General features: G+C 39.7%; 1 protein-coding gene across 1 annotated transcript; it reads left to right on the top strand.

Annotated features, from left to right (window-relative positions):
- Positions 1–1,406: 1,406 nt before the first annotated feature.
- LOC148364100 (sodium- and chloride-dependent GABA transporter 2-like) lies at positions 1,407–19,786 on the top strand. Its single transcript, XM_088337336.1, has 14 exons — positions 1,407–1,584; positions 4,382–4,516; positions 4,721–4,861; positions 9,233–9,317; positions 9,411–9,543; positions 9,629–9,763; positions 11,677–11,780; positions 13,384–13,508; positions 13,579–13,691; positions 18,550–18,684; positions 18,758–18,860; positions 18,954–19,054; positions 19,418–19,588; positions 19,673–19,786. The coding sequence occupies exons 1-14, from the start codon at positions 1,407–1,409 to the stop codon at positions 19,784–19,786; spliced, it is 1,773 nt and encodes a 590-aa protein (XP_088193462.1).
- The last annotated feature ends 1,240 nt before the right edge of the window (positions 19,787–21,026 follow it).

The following is a 21,026-nucleotide window of genomic DNA, read 5'->3' as shown; positions in this document are numbered from 1 at the left end:
GCACCCCTAGGGCATCATGTTCATCTGTTAATAAACAACGGGGTAGACTGCTGGAAGTGTGAATTTCCCTATGGGGATGAATAAAGTATCTATCTATCTATCTATCTATCTATCTATCTATCTATCTATCTATCTATCTATCTATCTATCTATCTATCTATCTATCTATCTATCTATCTATCTATCTATCTATCTATCTATCTATCTATCTATCTATCTATCTATCTATCTATCTATCTATCTATCTATCTATCTATCTATCTATCTATCTATCTATCTATCTATCTATCTATCTATCTATCTATCTATCTATCTATCTATCTATCTATCTATCTATCTATCTATCTATCTATCTATCTATCTATCTATCTATCTATCTATCTATCTAATGGGTAATGCTTTCTACTCTGCATCTGGAATTGCTCTCCAGTTCAGTGCTGAACATGGTAATGATCTGAGCATTTGGACTGACTGTAGTGACCAAACCTGAGATTAGCAAAAAGAATCAAAAAGCTAGACTGAGCTTTGCTAAAAAGTATATCATATAGACAGAGGAGAACGGGTCCAGAGTTCACTCCAGTGATGAAAGGAAATTTATTTTTGGGGGTGTCATGTGAAGCATTATGTTCAGCGACACAATGGAGGAAGACTAAACCCAAAGTACGTAAAAATGTCAGTGAAAGGTAGAGGAGGAAGTATCACGATTTGCTGCATGTTTTCTGCAGGAGGAGTTGTACAGCTACATGGCTGAGTCAATTCAAATGTGTATTAGAACCTTCTTCAACAGTGTAGGTTCCTTACTTGAGTTATCGCCCAATCAGCCTACAGTCTCCATGCAGGGCAATGCTTCATGTCACACAGCTAAACGGGTAAAGAATTTTCTTGAAGGTGAAAAAATTGAATGAATGGCATGGCCTGCCCAGAGTCCTGATCTCAACCCAAGAGAGAACCTCTGGAAAATCTTTTGGTAACAAATTTATGGTCAAGAAACCTACTACAATCACTGAACTGTGGAGGAGACTGGAAGAAGAATGGACCAAAATGACACCCAATTAGTGTGAGTGACTCGTGCTATCCTGTGGCTGCAGCTGTGCTGAAGTCATTCACAGCAGACGCCTTTACACTTCTTATTGATTGCTGACTGTTGTAACCTTCAGAAATGTTTACCTATGTTAAAGTCATTGCTGTTCTCTCATTTTGATCAGTGTGAAATGCTTCAAGTCATTTTGTGTAGAAAAAAGTGTTGTAGTAGCATGATATAGACTAAATAACATGGCATTTAACCGTGGAACGGAGAATATGGTATTATTTCAAAATTAATTCATTTTCTACAAGTTGTTCTCTAATTGTTTTACCCAGTGTATGTGTCTTGTAATCCTAATTATTTTTCAGATTGCTGCAGTACCATGGAAGAGTCAAATGACACAGAGGTGAAAGTAAAGGCGTGCGAGGAAAGCACCTTACCCACATCTGCCAGAGGAGAGTGGCCTAACAGGAGGGAGTTTGTCCTTGCAGTTGCTGGAGAAATCATTGGACTTGGAAACGTGTGGCGGTTCCCTTACCTCTGCTACAAGAATGGAGGGGGTGAGCTGGAAAGACGAGATCATTTTTTGTAGAAAGCACTTGATTTTTAGGGGTCAGAATGATTGGTTTTAATTGAAGCGTGAAAAATGTTATATTTGGCTAATATAGAGAGGCGTAGCAGGTGATGGTAATGTATGGAGTGGGTGGAAAGTTGTTGGAAGCATTGAAGAGTTTTTATGTGAACCGCAGAGCATGTGTAAGAGTAGGGAGTGAGACAAGTGAGTGGTTCCCTGTGTTGACTGGTGTGAGACAGGGGTGTGTGATGTCACCATGGCTGTTTAATCTTTATATGGATGGTGTGGTGAGAGAGGTGAATGCAAGAGTATTTGGCAGAGGTGTAGAGATGATGGATAACAGTAGAATAGTGTGGCAGATAAGTCAGTTGTTGTTTGCAGATGACAGCGCTTGTGGCTGATTCTGAAGAAACATTGAGAAGGTTGGTCATGAAGTTTGGAAGAGTGTGTGATAGGCGCAAGTTATGTGTGAATGTTGGGAATAGTAAGGTGATGAAGTGTTCAAGTGATGGAGTGGGCATGGCGTTAGAAATAATGTTTGCATGTACAGGTGCTGGAAGAAGTTGAAAGCTTTAGGTACTTGGGTTGTGATGTGGCTGCAGTTGGTTGAATGTAGTGCGAGGTATTGCACAGAGTGAATCAAGGAAGCAGAGTTTTAGGTGCTCTGAGGAGAGTGATGAGCAACAAGAGTATGAGTATGGATGTTAAGAGGGGACTGTATGAGAGTCTGATTGTGCCGACTGTGTTGTATGGTGCAGAGACTTGGAACCTGAATGCAGATTTGAGAAGAAAATTAAATGTTTTTGAGATGAAGTGTTTGAGGAGTATGTTAGGAGTGACAAGATTGGATAGATTGAGAAACGAAATTGTGAGAGACAGAACTGGAGTAGTAGTGGAACTGAGCAAGCGTGTGGATAAGAGAGTACTGGGTTGGTTTGGACACATGGAGAGGATGGATGAGGAGCCAGTGTTGAAGAGGATCTACAGAGCAGAAGTAAATGGAAAGAGACCAAGAGGAAGGCCGCGATTGACGTGGATGGATAGTGCTATGAGTGCTCTGCAGGAAAGAGGTCTAAATATAACGGAAGCTAGAGCTCTTGTTGGTGATAGGAACGAGTGGGGAAATGTTGTGAAAAGATAGTGGGATGTTTGGATGCATTCTAAGGGATGGACAGGGCACCCGTATGATGCGGCAGGGGTAAACCAGTGAAAGCTGTCGGGCCCTGCTGTTGAACAGAATAGTGTGTTGTGTCACCCTGACCCGAGTGACATGGTCGCTTTCTTGTGTCCCTTTTCATCTGGAGGGACGAAAGCATGACCAACTTGGGTGCCGAGGTGCTTGACTTGTTTGGGTGTTTGGGTATTTGGGTTGGCCATGGTTTGTGCGTCTTTTTTGCTACTTTTCCCCCTTTTATTTTCTTTATTTTTGTATGTGTTGTCTTGCTGCCGGTCACCCCTCTTGAGGGATATAACCAGGGTAGATGATAGAAAGATAGATAGATAGATAGATAGATAGATAGTGAAAAATGTATAATCACTTTGAATACATTTTAAAGAATATTCTTTAATATAAGAATATATATATGAGTAAAATATTGCAGTATATTTCAAGCTTTTTGAGCCAAGGCACATTTTTCTTTAAAAAATCCCGGTCCTTTCCGTAGTTTGTAATCGTCCTTGTGCTTTGTAGCACTCCTTTTCGGTTGCACAACTGAGGACAGCAACTCCTAGCGTGAATCATTTTGACGCACACTGTCCACCAACAATGTTCAAAAAATAATTCCTTGAATCAGTTACTTGTTTTTGTCTCAATGATCGTGTTGCCAAATTGACTGTTTTGTGAATCAGGAGGTGAGTTAAGTTAAATAAGGTACATAATTGTTCAATAACTTCTGTGTGTTTTGGCATTTTATGTTATATAACCCTGTTTTTCAAGTTCTACTATATTTTCATCTTGTTTCTCTGGAAAAAAACCAAATACTTTAAATGAGCAAAAATGATCTTCTGGCCCACCACATCATTTTATGTGGCCCGCAAGACACATCGAAGAGAAGCACAAGAAAAGCACAATAGGAAAAATGCATTGCATCAAACAACTACTCGTAGTTTTATATGTGTCCACTGGATGTCACCAAAGCAAGGCGCCACTTGCAAAGCACCCACAGTAGCTCACGACCATTGATCACCCGGAGAACATTGGGGAAACTTATCCAGATTTTATTTTAATTCAAATAAAAGTCACGGACGCGCTGTTAAAGGCAATAGGAAAACTACAAAATTAAAAAATTGCAAGACACTTTACCTCTTTTCTATTATAATAGAAATGTAAATCCTAACAGGCAAAGAACCCATGTTGATGTAAACATTTTCATTAAAAAATTAAAACAAAAAGCATAAGTTTCCAGGAGAAATATAATGCAGTGGGAATAGATTTAATTATTGTTTTGCTTTTTTTAAAAAATTGGAATACACACTACAATGTATTAAAACTAAATGATAAAAATAATTTGTTTCATTCTTTGTTTCCAGGTCAATCATAAGAAAACCAAATAAATGACTTAATATATTTCCATGCACTACCTCTTTATCAGATAATTAGTACTGTGTATATAGATGTGTGTTACAGTTACTTGGCTGATCACAATAAGAAAGCTATGGCTTGTTTTTTTGAAATAATCATAATAAAATTGGGCATTTTCCCGGCACACACTAGTGTGCCCCAGGACTCTGATTGAAAAACCCAGAAATAATAAGATATGCCTCGTTTTCCATGTTCCTACCAGGGGTTTTCTTGATCCCGTATGTAATCTTCCTCTTTACATGTGGCATCCCTCTGTTTCTAATGGAGGTTTCACTTGGCCAATACACTAAAAAGGGGGTCATCACCTGCTGGAAACAAATATGTCCTCTGTTTACAGGTAAGAATACACCCAAAAGCTGTAATAAAATGGCATTCATATTGGCATCAACAAAATACAGTTAATACTGTACATTTATTTGTGGTGGCAAATGTTTTGGCTTTGACGACATGGCCGTGTGAGGAGACACTTGAAAAGAAAATTGTATTTAATTCTAGAGTATGGTGTTGTGATTCACTTGTAAATTTTTTTTATATTTCTTAGGGATTGGTTACGGGAGTATGGTTTTAGTTTCATACATGAGCTTCTACTACATCGTCATATTGGCCTGGGCATTCCTTTACCTCTTTTCATCCTTCAGTGCTCAGCTTCCCTGGGCAAGCTGTAGAAACAGCTGGAACACAGGTATCCTTATAAATATATATATTAGTCTTAATAAATGAAGGTTTCCTGAGTTGTGTGTTATAACGCACTACAGACGGTTCTGGCAGAGGGTCTTTTTCTGTTTTCAATACATCATGCCATAGAGCAGGGATGTCAAACTCAATTGCATAAGGGGCCAAAATTCAAAACACACTTACGTTCGCGGGACAACCAGGATAAATATTTATTGAAGACACTTAAACTTAATGTTTTTGGAACACAAATATGAATAAAAACAGACAAGAATATTAAATTTAAACCTTAAATCATCTCATCTCATCTCCTCAGTAGGGTCGCGGGGGTGCTGGAGCCCATCCCAGCAATCATCGGGCAGTGGGCAGGGGACACCCTGAACTGGTTGCCAGCCAATCGCAGGGCACACGGGGACAGACAACTCACTCGCTCAGTCACACCTAGGGACAATTTGGACCGGCCAATTCACCTAAAATGCATGTCTTTGGAATGTGGGAGGAAACCGGAGTGCCCGGAGGAAACCCACGCAAGCACGGGGAGAACATACAAACTCCGCACAGTAAGGTCGGGAGCTGGATTTGAACCCACGCAGGAGGTTCCCACGACCTCAGAACTGTGCCGCACACGCGCTAACCACTGCGCCGCCGTGTTGCTCAACCTTAAATCACTTATACAGTATTTATTATTTTGCTCTACATAAAAATACCTTGTTAAATAATACAACTTAGAACTTAACTTAAACAACTTAACATTAAAATAACATTCAAATCCCTTTGCTTCTTTGTCAATGTATATGTGAAAAAAAACCTTAAATATCCCAAAAGATTTTGCTCTGCTTAATATATCTCCTATCAGAATTAGAAATATGAAAATGCTACAAAACCTGGAAATATACATAAAACATGTATTTTTCAGAAACAACAATTTTAATCATTCCGTTTTCTTTGCTCTTATGATTCTGATTTGATCATTTGCTCTGATCGCAGCCAGACACTATGTAGTTCTTTGCAGTATTGTGTTTTCAGCGCGGCGAAAAGGGTATAGTATATATATATATATATATATATATATATATATATATATATATATATACCGTATTTTCCGCACTATAAGGCGCACCTAAAAGTCTTATTTTTTTTCAAAAGCTGACCATGCGCCTTATAACACAGTGCGCCTTATATATGGCTCAATATGAAATTCGCAAGGTCTCGCAACTACGAGAAACAGCCGCCGACTCCATTTTTCGCGCTGTGCATACTGGGAAATATTAAACGATTGGTAGTTGCCGGGGCTCGTGTTGTATTTGTTTACTAAGTGGCAAAATGGCTACCCCATTAAACTGCTTAATTCATATTCAACAAATACAGTATTTGTCTGAATCCAGGGTTTTGACTGGTGAAGATGTAAAGCACAATTTACCTTAAACAAACGCAGAATTATTCAGAATGTCACGTTTGACAGAGAGAGAGAGAGCGAGAGAGAGAGAGAGAGAGAGAGAGAGCGAGCTTCTCTTTCATACGTGCATTTGTATAAAAAATGGCTCCTGTTAAGAGACACGCGTACAACGCCGAGTTTAAACTCAAAGCGATCAGTCACGCAGCACAACACGGCAATAGAGCGGCAGCGAGAGAGTTAAACTTAAATGAATCGATGGTACGGAAGTGGAGAAAGGATGAAGATAAGCTCCGCCAAGTAAGGAAAACTCAACAAAGTTTCTGTGACAATAAAGCAAGATGGCCAGAGTTAGAGGAGACACTTGAACAGTGGGTTGTTCAACAAAGAGCGGCAAGCAGAAGTGTCAGTACGATAACTATACGTATGAAGGCAACAGCCCTGGCACAAAAACACCGGACGTGTTGGATGGCCCATTCACTGAGATATGGTCAATTCGAACACAGCAGAAGAAGAATTCGAGGGATTCGTCGATGAGGAGCTTATAGAGTGATCTTTGTTTTTCTTATGTGTGTTTACGTTTTACATTTTACAGTTATTATGTTATTGCTTTATTGTTATCGTTTTGCACTCGTTGTTTTTGCACATTACGAGTGTCACTTTATTGCAATTGCACTAACGTTTCATTAAAAATAACAGTATCAGACGTTTTTTTCTTTGCGTGTTGACTAAATGGACAAAAAATAAAATGATATGTCGATGTTGTTCAAAGATGTTAAAGATGTGTCACGAAAATGCTTTACCTCAGAGAAAATAATAAAACGGCTGTTTATTTATTTTGGGAGTGAATGGAGTTGTGGAAAGCTTGTTTGTTAATAAAGTTGGACCTTTTTGAATGTTTTGTTGACATTCCCTTGAGCGTGGCAACATCTAGAGGTTGCATAACGTAACTACATTCTCTACTGTAGTCAAGTCGTCACATTTATTTACCGTAAATAGCCCTTAATCCCAAAAATGTCTCGAAGGACTGCACAGGATTACAATTACAAAATTGCACAATTACCTGATCTTAAACCAGCATGCACTTATAGCGCCTTATAATGGGGTGCGTCTTATGTATGGCATAAGTTTTAAAATATATCATTCATTGAAGGTGCGCCTTATAACATGGTGCGCCATATAGTGCGGAAAATACGGTATATATATATATATATATATATATATATATATATATATATATATATATATATATATATGTATATATGTATATATATATATATGTATATATGTATATATATATATATATATATATATATATATATATATATATATATATATATGTATATATGTATATATGTATATATATATATATATATATATATATATATATATATATATATATATATATGTATATATGTATATATGTATATATGTATATATATATATATATATATATATATATATATATATATATATATGTATATATATATATATATATATATATATATATATATATATATATGTATATATGTATATATATATAGTATATATAGTATATATATAGTATATAACAGGGGTGGGGAACCTTTTTGACTCAAAGAGCCATAAAAGCAAAATATATTAATTTTATTTTGGGAAAGAGCTACACCATATATTATGAGACAAATTTACTAAATTGCTAAACCCGCGCCCCAGACAAAAGCTTAGTCTTCAGCACATTTATTTTGGATGATTTGATAAAAATTATGGAAAGAGAATAATGCCAGAGCCCGTGTCCTAAAATCAACAAACATACCACTTTAAACTTGTCTCTTTCTTGCAATTACTCAAGATCGGTTAAACTCATATTGACCCTTTTTTTCATACATATTGGTTCCAAAACCAGATGCAAGCATTTATTTTGTAAAAACGTCACAACATTCTGTGAACAGGGAGCCTTATGTGCTTACTTTTGGCGCAGACTGAGTAGGGCGAGAGATGGGAGGGAGTGCTTGCACTTTTTGCATAGCTCCACCCATCCCTCCCACTCACCCAATCAAATAACTTTACGTTATCTTCCGGTGTTTTCGCGTATTTACAATTTGTTCTGTGGATTCATCAAAAAGTAACCGAACACTGAACACAGATTATATAGTAAGCATTTATATAAAGGATTCTTTAGCGTTGTACACCCAAAACGAGTTTTAGTTTGTGTGGCACCTTGACTGTAAATCGTAGTGAAAACGTTCCCTATATATTCTGAAAAGTACCGCTGTGTGTTTCAGTTTTGTTTGGCTTTGCATGTTTCTGAACAGGATTAATGGATGAAGTTTTGAATGAAATGGAGAACGGGCCATTAATAACAATAATTAAAAATGGGCTTGCGGACCGGATATAATCACACGGCGAGCCGGACGTGGCCCGCGGGCCGGGAGTTTGACACATGTGCCACAGAGGAAGTTGTAGGGTCAAAATGGGTCGTAGAAGGAGACAGACAGAGGCAAAAACGGGACAGGTGGGAGTCAGGGTAAAAAAGGCTTGCCTAGTATACACTGAGGTTCGCAGACGGACTGACACCAGGGGATTGACAGGACTGGGTTGAACTAGGGACAGGGAGTCAATCAGGACCCGCAGCTGTTGGCGCCAAGTGAGCGGGCACAGGTAATTCTCATCGGTAATCATGACGATTGGTGGTTTCAATGGGTACGCGTACCCCCTTGGGCTACTTAAGGTTTCAAACAAAACCAACCTAGATCTAAGTATTAAAATACTTTTAAAGTAATTATTAAATTGCACAAGTATTTCAGGAATATATAACGATATGAAACAAGGAAAATATTATTTTTTCCAATGTTCTAGTTTTTTTATTTTGTGTTACCCTTACCTAGGAAGTTTTCGACTGGTTGGTGGTACCAAAAAGTACTTAAAAAAACATTACTAAAAAGCGTTTGAGAACCACTGATTTTGATCCTGTCTTATAGGGAATATGACTTTCTGTCCTTTCACCAGAAACCTGTGTGGAGTACAACCAAACCCGTCTTCTTAATTTCACTGTGGCAGAAGACGCAACAGCTCCTGTGAAGGAGTTTTGGGAGTAAGTTCAAATGTTTCATCAAAAATAAATAAATGTGAGAAAAGTGCCTGATATAAATGGAAATACGATATACTTAAAATATACTTACCGCAGGAGAAGAGTACTAAACCTATCGACAGGTGCCCATGAGTTGGGCAATATTCGATGGGAATTGGCTGTCTTTCTTCTTTTTTCTTGGATTGTTTGTTACTTTTGCGTGTGGAAAGGGGTCAAGTCCACCGGGAAGGTAGATGACTAGCTTTTAAGACTTTCAATAATCTCTGAGAGTGACTTAGAAAACATTCAAAACACACATGAATTTAATTTTACAGGTTGTGTATTTCACGGTCACATTTCCTTACGTGATGTTGGTCGTGCTGCTTGTCCGTGGTCTGACACTACCTGGTGCCATGGATGGCATCAAGTTTTACCTCTATCCCGAACCATCTCGTCTCGCTGATCCCGAGGTATGAGCATCCCCAAACACTAAAGTAATAAACACTTTTGAGTAAATACTGAGCGATTAACATAATTCGGAATACAGTGCCTCAAAAATCTTTTGGCATATTGCCACATTTCAGACCTCACACTTATGGATAAAAAAACGTAGATATTTTCCAAGAATCAACCACATGTGAGAAACAATCAAGCAGAGAAAACAAATTTCCATTCATTCATCTATTACAGGGGTCGGCAACCTATGACACGCGTGCCAGCAGTGGTATGTGAGGGGTTAACCAGTGGTACGCGAGTGCACAGCAAAATATTAATGATTATTTTTTTGAAAATGCGTATTTTTACCTGAAATTTAGACATTTTCAGTTACGCGCTGTGTTAAATGGAGGCTTTACGGTAGCACTCCTCCTCCTCTGCTTCGTGTGTGAGTGTGTGATTGCGTAGCGCCTCGCAGAAGAGAAATCCGTGTTTTAACCCGGCCACAGAAACACGCATGCGCGATAAATGAACGAATCATGACAGCGCATCAAGCGAGAAAATCTCGTTCTTTTCAGCCAGCGTGGTCAGATGACTGGGCATTGTGCAAAAAAATCACCGTGCTGTTTGTGCATTATGCCTTGAGAGCGTTGTACCTCGCACATCAAGTGTTAAACGTCATTACGAGACGAAACATGAACATGAATTCAAGGATGAGTCTGACATGGCAGAGACATTAAAACGTGCTGTGTCCAGGTACGGCAAACAAACACAGACCCTGAAGATCTTTGTCACTGCTAAAAACGCCACCACTGAAGCAAGCTTTCACATTGCTCACTGCATAGAAAAGCACAGAAAAACATTTACCGATGGTGAATATTTTAAAGAAGCATGTGTGTGTGCTTGCGTGCCTTCTGCTTTGCTGCTGTTATTTCAAGTTTTGATATGTTCTGCAACAAGATATCATTGATGAATGGTATGGTAGCTGTCCATATAACTTGTTTTTTGATTGTGGTTTATAGTTGATGAAGAATGGTTAATTCTGGTTATTTCTTGTGGTAAAAAGTTAAAGTCATGAATGGCTACAGGCCTTTCCACATGTTGTTCACGTTCATTTTTTAGTTAATTGGTGAACAAGAATAGTGGAATATAAATTGGTCAGTTATACGATTAAAATGTATATCCATGGTGTAGATTTGGACTGGTGTAAAATTACAGCTCTGTTGGATATAAAAGGAATGTTGTACGAGTCATTAATCTTGGTGTGGCGCACTGATTAACAAGGAAATTTAAGAGCGGCACTCCACACCAAAAAGGTTGCCGACCCCTGATCTATTATCTGAACCGCTTATCCTCAGTAAGGTCTCGGGGGTGCTGGAGCCCATCCAGGGACACCCTGAACTGGTTGCCTGCCAGTCGCAGGGCACACAGAGACAGACAACTCACTCGCTTATACACACCTAGGGACAATTTGAACCGACTAGTTAACCTGAAATGTATGGGAGGAAACCAGATTGCCCGGAGTGAACCCACCCAAGCACAGGGAGAACATGCAAACGCCACACAGGAAGGTTCAATCTCATGACCTCAAAACTGTGCCGCGGACGCGCTTACCACTAAGCCGCCCTGCTGCCCTGAAAACCAAAATATCCAACATTTTATGTTGTGCTAAAAAATAAAATAAAAGAAAAGAAAAGTCAGCGTTGCAAGTGTTGACCATTGTTGAGCGTGTGTTGTAATTCACCGATTATATCAAGTCGAGTCACATTTTTTTGTATAGCCCTTAATAACAAAAAGTCTCAAGTGTCTGCACTGGCCACATTTACAACATCTCTTGATTTGTAATCAACACAAGCAAAAACTCAAAAACCTTAACAAGAGAGAAATATGAAATCTTGAGAAGAGGCTGCATATGTGGTAATCCCGTTACCATATCCTTTTCTTGCAGGTCTGGATAGATGCTGGCACACAAATATTTTTTTCCTATGCTCTTTGTGAGGGCTGTGTGGTGGCCCTCGCCAGTTATAACAAGTACGACAATGACTGTTACAAGTAAGTTGAAATAAAGCCTGTTGTTTCAGATGTCATACATAACTTACAGGGGTAGACCTTTCCCTATAGTTGACACATCTCGCTGGGGTACAAAATCACTGAGTCAAACGGCTAAAATTTCATTGATAGCGGCAATACTTGCTATCTTCTTGTTGTACTGTAAATCCAAGTTGCAAACCTAATTTCCTAGGGCTGTTCGGATCGTGATTTTTGAGGCTCGACTCATTGTCATTTACTTCGGATACAATACAAGTTCAGATCTGATACTTTTGGCGCCAGCTGCTGCTGGTTACCTGATTGGTTCCCTGTCCTACTCAAGCTCAGTCCTTTCACTCACCTGTTGTCTGTCCGTCAGCGAACCTCTATCTTCACAAGGGAAGCATTTTTGACTCTGACTCCCGTCCGTCCCGTTTTGTCACCTGTTTCCCACTCGTCCGTTCCTGATTCCTCCGTTTGTCTCCGTCTACGACCTGTTTTTTGACCCCTACCACGTTTTGATCTCTCGTCCTGGCTAACGACCCGTTTTTTAAACCCGAGCACGTTTTGATCTCCAGTCCCGGCTAATAACCCGTTTTTTGACCCCGACCACGTTCTGATCTCCCGTCCCGTCTAATGACCTGTTTTCCGTCTACTACACTACGCTCTCCCGCTCTGGAAGATCCACTTCCGCATTCGGAACACGTTCCGAATGCCATGAGCGGCTTGCTTCCCACGTCCAGCGAGCACCAGATCGCTGGCGCTGCCTTTCCTCTATATTTCAATAAACTTGTGAGTAACGTTACGCATCTGGGTCCTACTTCTGTTCTGGTCGTGACATATTCGGTGGGAAGCCGACTCCCTTCGTTCATTTCCAAGAGCTGGTTCATAGAGACGTTTTGTTCGCGGACGACAAGAGTGGGTACCTGCTGCATTCACCAACTCGCCTTTTCTTTCACCGCATTTGTAAATACTCTATTCGTCATGTCTACCCAACTATATGATAGTCGCTGTTTCAAAGGGTGACATGATCCGATAGACATAGATAGAGAGCAGAAAACCGCGCAGCTAGAAACGGCAACAGGTGTGCCAAGGGGGGCACGCTGCTGTTGGCGTTCTGCAACCAAAGTAAGACACCGTTTTGACTGTCAGTAATAGTAATGGCATTGTAACGGCGTTAAAATGGTGAGCTAGATAACTACGTTACTGAAAAAAAATATGGCGTTTTTATATAACAACGTTATTCTCAAAAATGGTTATACAGTAATCCCTCAGTTATCGCGGTTAATGGGGACCAAAACCACCCGCGAAAAGTGAAAATCCGCGAAGTAGCGACGCCCCTTCAAAAATGCTTAAAAACATATATATATATATATATATATATATATATATATATATATATATATATATATATATATATATATATATATATATATATATATATATATAAATATATATATAATTTAATTATTATTTTTTAGACCCGCGAAGCTCTGAACCCAGAACGTGGAACCGCGAAGTAGCGAGGTCCCACTGTAGTACACAAAGGCATCAAAATTCAAAATTAATATGCTCGTTCTTTTCAGATACTGTACAAAGTTGTTTTGATTCTTTTTGTGTCTTCCAGAGATTGCCTTTATTTAAGCATCCTGAACAGTGGGACCAGTTTTGTGGCAGGTTTTGCAGTCTTCTCCGTTCTTGGATTTATGGCTTATGAGCAGAACACTGACATATCCAAAGTAGCAGAGTCAGGTGAGGCTTGACAAATAGAAATACAATCACAGCATGCAAATAAAAAAGATGTCTTTTTCTGTCTTTTTAGGTCCCGGCCTGGCCTTCATCGCTTACCCTAGAGCCGTAGCCATGATGCCTTTTCCGCAAATCTGGGCTGTTTTCTTTTTTATCATGATCATCCTGCTCGGATTGGATAGTGAGGTTGGATGCTTTCATTGTTAGACTTAATTGTTACATGAAATGATCTGCATTTATATAGCGCTCTTCAATTCAATGACTTCCCGAAGCACTTTACAATGTGCTCCACAATTCCCAATAGCGGCCTTGCAGCCATGTAAGGCGCTAACCTAATGGTGCTAACATGTGCTAGATAGATAGATAGATAGATAGATAGATAGATAGATAGATACTTTATTCATCCCCGTAGGGAAATTCACACTTCCAGCAGTCTACCCCGTTGTTTATTAACAGATTAACATGATGCCCTAGGGGTGCTTGTAGCGGAGTGGATGACGTCACACCAATCCAAAAGTTCGACATCCCTGCAGCAGATGGAAATCTTTTCTTTGTGAAAATCCAGGGATACACCACCTCGTGTTAGCAAGTCCGCCTCCTCTCCGATTCCCCCCGGCTTTCTTGTCTCTGTATAGCGGCGTTGAAGCTGGATAGCTCCGGGTGGCTACACGTTAGCGTCCGGAATGCTAAACGTGAGCCACGTTTCCGCAAATGCGCTCCCTGTGCGCTTCGATGTTTTCCACCAGCACTCGATGATCTTATTTGGTCGTGAGTTCGCATTAACCATGATTACGGATGGTACCGAAGACTTATAACGCCGCTAGCCGCTTCGCTAGCTCCGGCTCTTCTTCCACGATAGGCCCCTTCATCACGCCGGCACGAGAATTCTTCAGGGCAAGGAGTTGAAATTCCTTGAATACATGCATTTTTGTGCGCTAAAACCCATGTCTCATAGGATAGAAGTAATCCATAGTGTAGTTGTCAAAACGGGAAGAAAAAACACCGAAGATAGGAGCGGACAATAAAACAATAGGGCAGCTGCTGGAAAAGGCAGCCGCTCGTGGCAGCGCCGCTTTGATCTGGTGCTAATGGTCAAATAAGAAAAGCCTTGGGTAGAAATCGATACAGATAAACAGTTTCTCCTTGGCATTTGCCTAAAATCCCAATCCAAGACGTACCGAAACTAAAGAGAATGCTGTCCTTAAACTGTTTGGAGAATATGGACGGTTTTGGTCTCTGCGTAAAGATAACACTGAAGTTTTGTCCAAAACTAAAATAATAACTGCAAGTGCTACTAACATTGAGTAACCTGAGTATAACCCACAGAAATGGGTTTTTAATTCCGGCCTGAATCTTATTTTTTTGCAATCAAATGGCTGCAAAACAGTGTAGCATAGGCTTCTTAGGGCCCAGTCACACAGCCGTTTGCGTCTGTATCGCGGGTAAAATGTTGCGATTTATTTATTTTTTTGCCCGTGGTTGCCGGCGATGGAAAATGCGCAAAATTGGCCAACCCGCTGTTCATCGGTGGTATGCCCGCAAAACAGACGCCGGCGACTGTTCCGCTTCCTCATCGCGTCATTTCCGCGTGTGGACCACGGGTATAAAAGCTGCCGAGCCGGTGTTATGCCGAGAAATGCATCCCTGCCGAGATTTGCATCCCCTCGCTACTATAACCACGTCTACCTCGTTTTCTCTCACTTTTATATCACCTTTCGGGAATGTAATGGCGAACATATAACCAAAACCACTTCGTCTCGCATTTGTTGGGAATGTAATACAACTTAAACCATTCCGTCTTTGTATTTGTTGTGAATGTAATCGAACGGTAATGCACACCGTATACAAATCACTTTTGAGCAGGTAACATGTTAATTTTGCCTTTTTCTATTCAAATCGCTCGTATTGAAACTGTTATGCACTCTACCATAAGGCTTATTTCAGCATATCAAGCTTTACGGTAGAGTGCATAACAGTTCTCAAAAGTGATTTATATACGGTGTGCATCACCGTTCGATTACATTCACAACAAATACAAAGACGGAATGGTTTAAGTTGTATTACATTCCCAACAAATGCAACACGAAGTGGTTTTGGTTATATGTTCGCCATTACATTCACGAAAAGTGATATAAAAGTGAGGTAAACGTGGTTATAGTAGCGTAGGGATGCAAATCTCGGCAGGGATGCATTTCTCGACATAACACCGGGCTGTAGAAATCATAACCGCTCAAGACACAGTCCCGTGAAGATCAAGATTTCAAGCTGTGGCACCGAAGAAGCCAATATGTTATTATTGTAATAGTTTTTCATTTTTATTTTATTATCTTGTTATGAAATGAAAAGAAATGTCAAGAAATAAAAATGGATTAAGACGAGGTCACTACGGTGACGGGGATCCATGTTCACCCCTTGACGTCTCGAGCACAACTGACGTGTGCTCGGCAAATCGCGCTGTATATACGCGGAGAAAGGCGTTTGACCGTCACACGCGTTACACACGCAAATTCACGTGATAACACCGCGATACAGGCGCAGAACAAACGTGCTATGACCGTGCTCCACCCACGATTACCCGCTAAAATTTCGCGTCCTACCCGCGTGTAACCACGCCCTGGCCGCGGCCGTAGCACGTCGTTCCGTGTCTTACCGCGTCATTACCTTGTGTGTACCACGTGTGCCGCCCGCGGTTTTGCGTCTGTACCGCGGGTAAAATTTTGGGTTTTTTTTTTTTGCCCGTGCTTGCCCGCGGTGGAAAATGTGCAAAATTGGCCGGCGACTGTTCCGCGTCCTTCCGGCGACTGTTCCGTGTCCTTAACGCTGGTAACCGCGGCTGCATCGCTGTGCCGCCCGCGGTTACCCGTGGTCTAAAGTTTTGAGCAGCGCAAAACTTTTTCGCGCGGCCAACCGCGTGTGAATTTCCGACCGTGTGTAAAGCACGGCTGTATCTCGTCTGTATTGCGATCTCAAAGCGTCCAACAGCGTCTGCTTCACGGGCAGAAATTTCTGGCCGTAATTCAGCCTCGATACGCCCGTGAAAGGCTGTGTGACCGGGCCCTTAGGTGGAAAACAAGTGAGATAATAGCTTGAAGCCCTACATAGTAGCAATCTGAAAAAACAAACATTGTATTTTGGTAGGTCTAGGCATTTCCAAAAGTTTTTATTTCAGCCCTTTAAACTTAAATTCTGTATTTTACGTTGGCCAATTCTTAGACATTGTGAAAGAGTTTTAAAAGTTTGACTTCTCTTTCTAACCAATGTGTCAATCCACATTTGAATCACTTTTGGCTTAAGAAATTTAAAGCTCAAGTGCTCAAGAAACTGTTTTCAATACAGGCTGTTAGAGGTTGTCAAAAAAGAGCTTGCAATTGGCCAAAAGCAGTGTCAATCACAAGATCAGGAGTTAACAGAAGTATTGAAAATATATTGAAGACTCTATTTAAGGGGAGTGATTAAGCCACATGGATACAACAAAATTTGTCGACAATTGCAGAAATGCTTTTAGGTGGATTTTTTTTATCTGTCAGGATCATCATGTGTTTTGGAGTTAATATTTTACACGGTTGGATTCACTGTACTTTTGTGAATGTAACCACACCATATATGCGGGGAATCGTACCACGAGCTGACTCCGAGGAGCTGTTATAGGTGAGCAATAGAGGCTTTATATTTTTAAGGTATCTTGTTTCAGACTGATCAAGATGTTTCTGTGATGAGTATATTTCTAAATGGTCAGCATATCTTGAATCCCAAGAGCTTTTCAATGATATGTGGCATGATGTATTTCAGTGACTGGTGACATAGTGAAGACACAACTTTGTTTACCAACTTTAAGGGGTTAAAGTTTAACTGCATCCTGTGCCAATGTAACGGGACACAGGTGGATGGTCTAGCTCCAGCTGGTGTTACACATTTGTTTTATATATTTTTCTTTTTTTTCTTTTGGTTTTGTTGTTCTTTTACCTAATCTGCAAAATAGATGTTAAATGTCAGTCTCACACGACACCATTTACTTGTTGCCATTAAGAGTGATTTTGATTGAACAAGTCTCATTAAATCACGTGATATCCCTTTTAACATATGAATACAAAATAACATTTCCATTGATTGGTACTTTTCAAGAATCATTTAACAAAAATACCATAACTTTACCTTCCAAAACAACTCACTTTGTGTTATATGGTAACCAAATATACATATTAACATCACAGTACACTCTTAACCCAGCCCCGCATAACGTAGCATACCTCACTCTATTGCTTATGCTAACGGACGACTCACTCGTACTATTTCACTTTTTGTAAACTTTACAGACATCACAAACAACCTTTACAAACATATTTTCACATATTATCATCCTCACAGTAAGTGTGTTACCAGTATAAACATCTCACCTGCAAAATAGATGGTAAATGTCATTCTCACACGACACCATTTACTTGTTGCCATTAAGAGTGATTTATTGAACAAGTCTCATTAAATAACGTGGGTTCCCGTGAGACTTACCCCAAAACACCCTTCTCTGACCTGTGAGACTATGTCATCTAGTGGTGATATACTGGTACTTTACTTTTTCTGCTTTACAAAACTACACCAAAATCCCAAAATATAACATTTGAACTAGTCAGCAACCCTTGTTGCGCCACACCAAGTTCTCACACACGGTGCCGGCACATGAATGCATGTCGAGCAGCTTCTCCTGACCATCTTTGTGATTCCAACAGTCAAACTTATTTGTAAGATTTCTTAAAGGGATTAAAGTATATTATTATCACATATGAATCAAGTCTCAACTCCTAACTTGTTCCAATCTTTATTAATCCAAAGTTTGTCTCTATCACAGAGACTCAGATCTACTTTGACCCCAAATATTTTTCATTCTCATATTGATAACATCCTTTCTGTAAAGTTCAATACTCATAATATATGGGCATTAAAATATCTTTACCCAGTTTGGTATTCTTTTATTCATAAAGTTCTATATTCTAAGAATACAACAATTAGCTCAGCTATGCATTAAATAACATGCATGTTTCTCCTTCAGTTTGTACTACTGGAAGGCCTTGCAACCGCTATTTGTGACTTGAAGCCGTCATTGTATGTTGGCCATAGAAGGAAACTGCTTCTACTCTTCATTGCTGTTTTCTGTTTCTTCATCAGCCTCACAATGGTCACTGACGTAAGGCCGGATGAAAGTGACTTTTCTATAGTTTTTTTGCTTGTTCTGAAGGTTTCTTGTTTCATACATGCAGGGAGGATTGTACATCTTTCAGTTGTTCGATTACTACTCCTGCAGCGGGATGACCCTGCTCCTGTTTGCCATTTTTCAGTCAGTGTCTGTTGGATGGATTTATGGTCAGTACGTTGCACATTTTAATGTCTCGTCCACTGACATTAGAATGTGAAAAAAACATCATTTAAATGTTCCTGTTTTTCTTTCTTCATCAGGAGCTGATCGATTCTTTGACAACATCAAGGACATGATTGGATACCAGCCTCCAAAACTGTTTAAACTCCTCTTGAAATATGCTACACCATCCGTCTGCATGGTAACTAATGATTGTAGCTCATTTTTCATAGACTGGTCATTGCGATTTTATGGTAAATTTGATTTCTCACTGGCATTATTTTTTAGTGGTTGCCTTAACTTATAATAATCACGACCTGAAAACAACATAGTAACGACATAGCGATAACCCAAATTGTTATTTTGAGAAATATATATCAAAATGGTAGCCCTTTGCGCCAATTAGTAACAGAAAGTAGCTCTCAGCTTCAAAAAGGTGGGTGACCCCTGGTTTAATATACATTTATTTTCAGTAAATACGTTTCAATAAAAATACAGTTCAACAATGGAAAGAGGAAAACATAGGTTGAACGTTTTGAAAATAATTAATCTCTATTGTTTGAAGGGAACTCTTCTCTTCTCTTTGGTCAAATACAAACCACTCAAGTTCAACAACACCAAAGAGTATCCTTGGTGGGGTTATGCTTTGGGCTGGTGGTTCATCCTGTCTTCTACCCTCATGGTTCCTTTCTGGATGTTGTACAAACTGATTACAACTCCAGGTTCACTTTGTCAGGTAAAGTATTGATCAGATCTCTATTCATTGAATAAATTCAGCGTATTAAACATAAGTGAACATTCAATATTTGTTTTGTTTTAGCGGTTGACCATCCTTTGCACTCCGTCTGAGGATCTTACTTCGCCCAAATTAGACCGCGAAGAGCATGAAGTCCGAACTTTGATGCAGCCTGGAAACATTGGACCCATACAGTGAAAACTGTGAGGAGCATCATTTTTCAAGTTCCTTAAACCATCAAAAACAGAATTCAAAAACAACAAAACAAAGAGTTAACCCTTTGAATTTAATATTTTAAATAAATATTTTTCAACACACACCTTAACCAAATCTCATTTATATATCTGCTGTTAGCTTCATTCGGCAACACAATAATTCCTCGCTAATTCCCATCTGAGCACCATGGGAGCCAGAGCCTTCAGTCGCGCTGCTCCCAAGCTTTGGAACAATCTACCTCCGGACCTCCAAAACTGCACACCTCTCTCCACTTTTAAGTCCCGTCTAAAAACACACCTGTTCAGGACTGCCTACAACACATAGCTTCTCCATTTCCTATGTTTTTATGATTTTATGTCTTGTTTTTTTATTTATTATTTCGCTTACAACTTTTTAAATTGTATTTTCTTTTTCATTGTCTGTACAGTGTCCTTGGGTGGCCTGAAAGGTGCTTTTAAATAAATTGCATTATTATTATTATTATTATTATTATTAATTCATCCTACTACATGTCCCCCGTAGAGATAAGCGGTATAACAGAAGAGTAAGGACACAAACATTTTTTATTTTTTATTGAGAAAGCAACTTTTCAAAAAGATCAACTGGGCTCTTGGGAAGAAGAAGAAGAACAATAACATTAACATCTAATATTAAATTGAATCCAGGATTTTTAAAGCATAACTGTTTTGGAGGAGCATAGACCCCTGTTGGCAAAGCAGGAACTAGAGATAGGTTGGTGTGGGGAGAATAACCTTGAATTGCCTATATGGTTAATAATCTAATTTCGTGGTTACGGTATTGGTCAGTAGGTGGTGCTCCCGATTTTTCACCCGGCAGAGAGAACCTCTGTAGCAATTGGAAGTTTTCATGATGACTGATTAGATTCACCTCTGCCCGCTCGTTTGGCGCCAGCCGCTGCTGGCCTCCTGATTGGTTCCCAGTCCGACTTAAGCTCCGTCCTTTCACTCGCCTGTTGTCAGTCCGTCAACGAACCTCTGTTTCCATAAGGCGAGCATTTTTGACCCTGACTCCCGTCGTTTGCGTTTTTCACCCGTGTTCCACCTATGTTGGTTGAGGAAGAGTGGAATTGCCGGATTGGGCTCCTGCTCTGCCCAAAAATTTCTATTCCTTTGTTGACTCAATCGTACTTTTTTTGATTCACTTAATCTCATGATAACATTGCCCTCAAATTACCGCACTTAAAAATCTGCAAAGGGAACCT

This window comes from Urocampus carinirostris, chromosome 6 (assembly GCF_059441175.1).
Source record: "Urocampus carinirostris isolate Australia breed hairy pipefish chromosome 6, RoL_Ucar_1.0, whole genome shotgun sequence".
In the NCBI taxonomy this organism is placed as follows: Eukaryota; Metazoa; Chordata; class Actinopteri; order Syngnathiformes; family Syngnathidae; genus Urocampus; species Urocampus carinirostris.
This window is presented reverse-complemented; position numbering and strand designations above follow the sequence as displayed.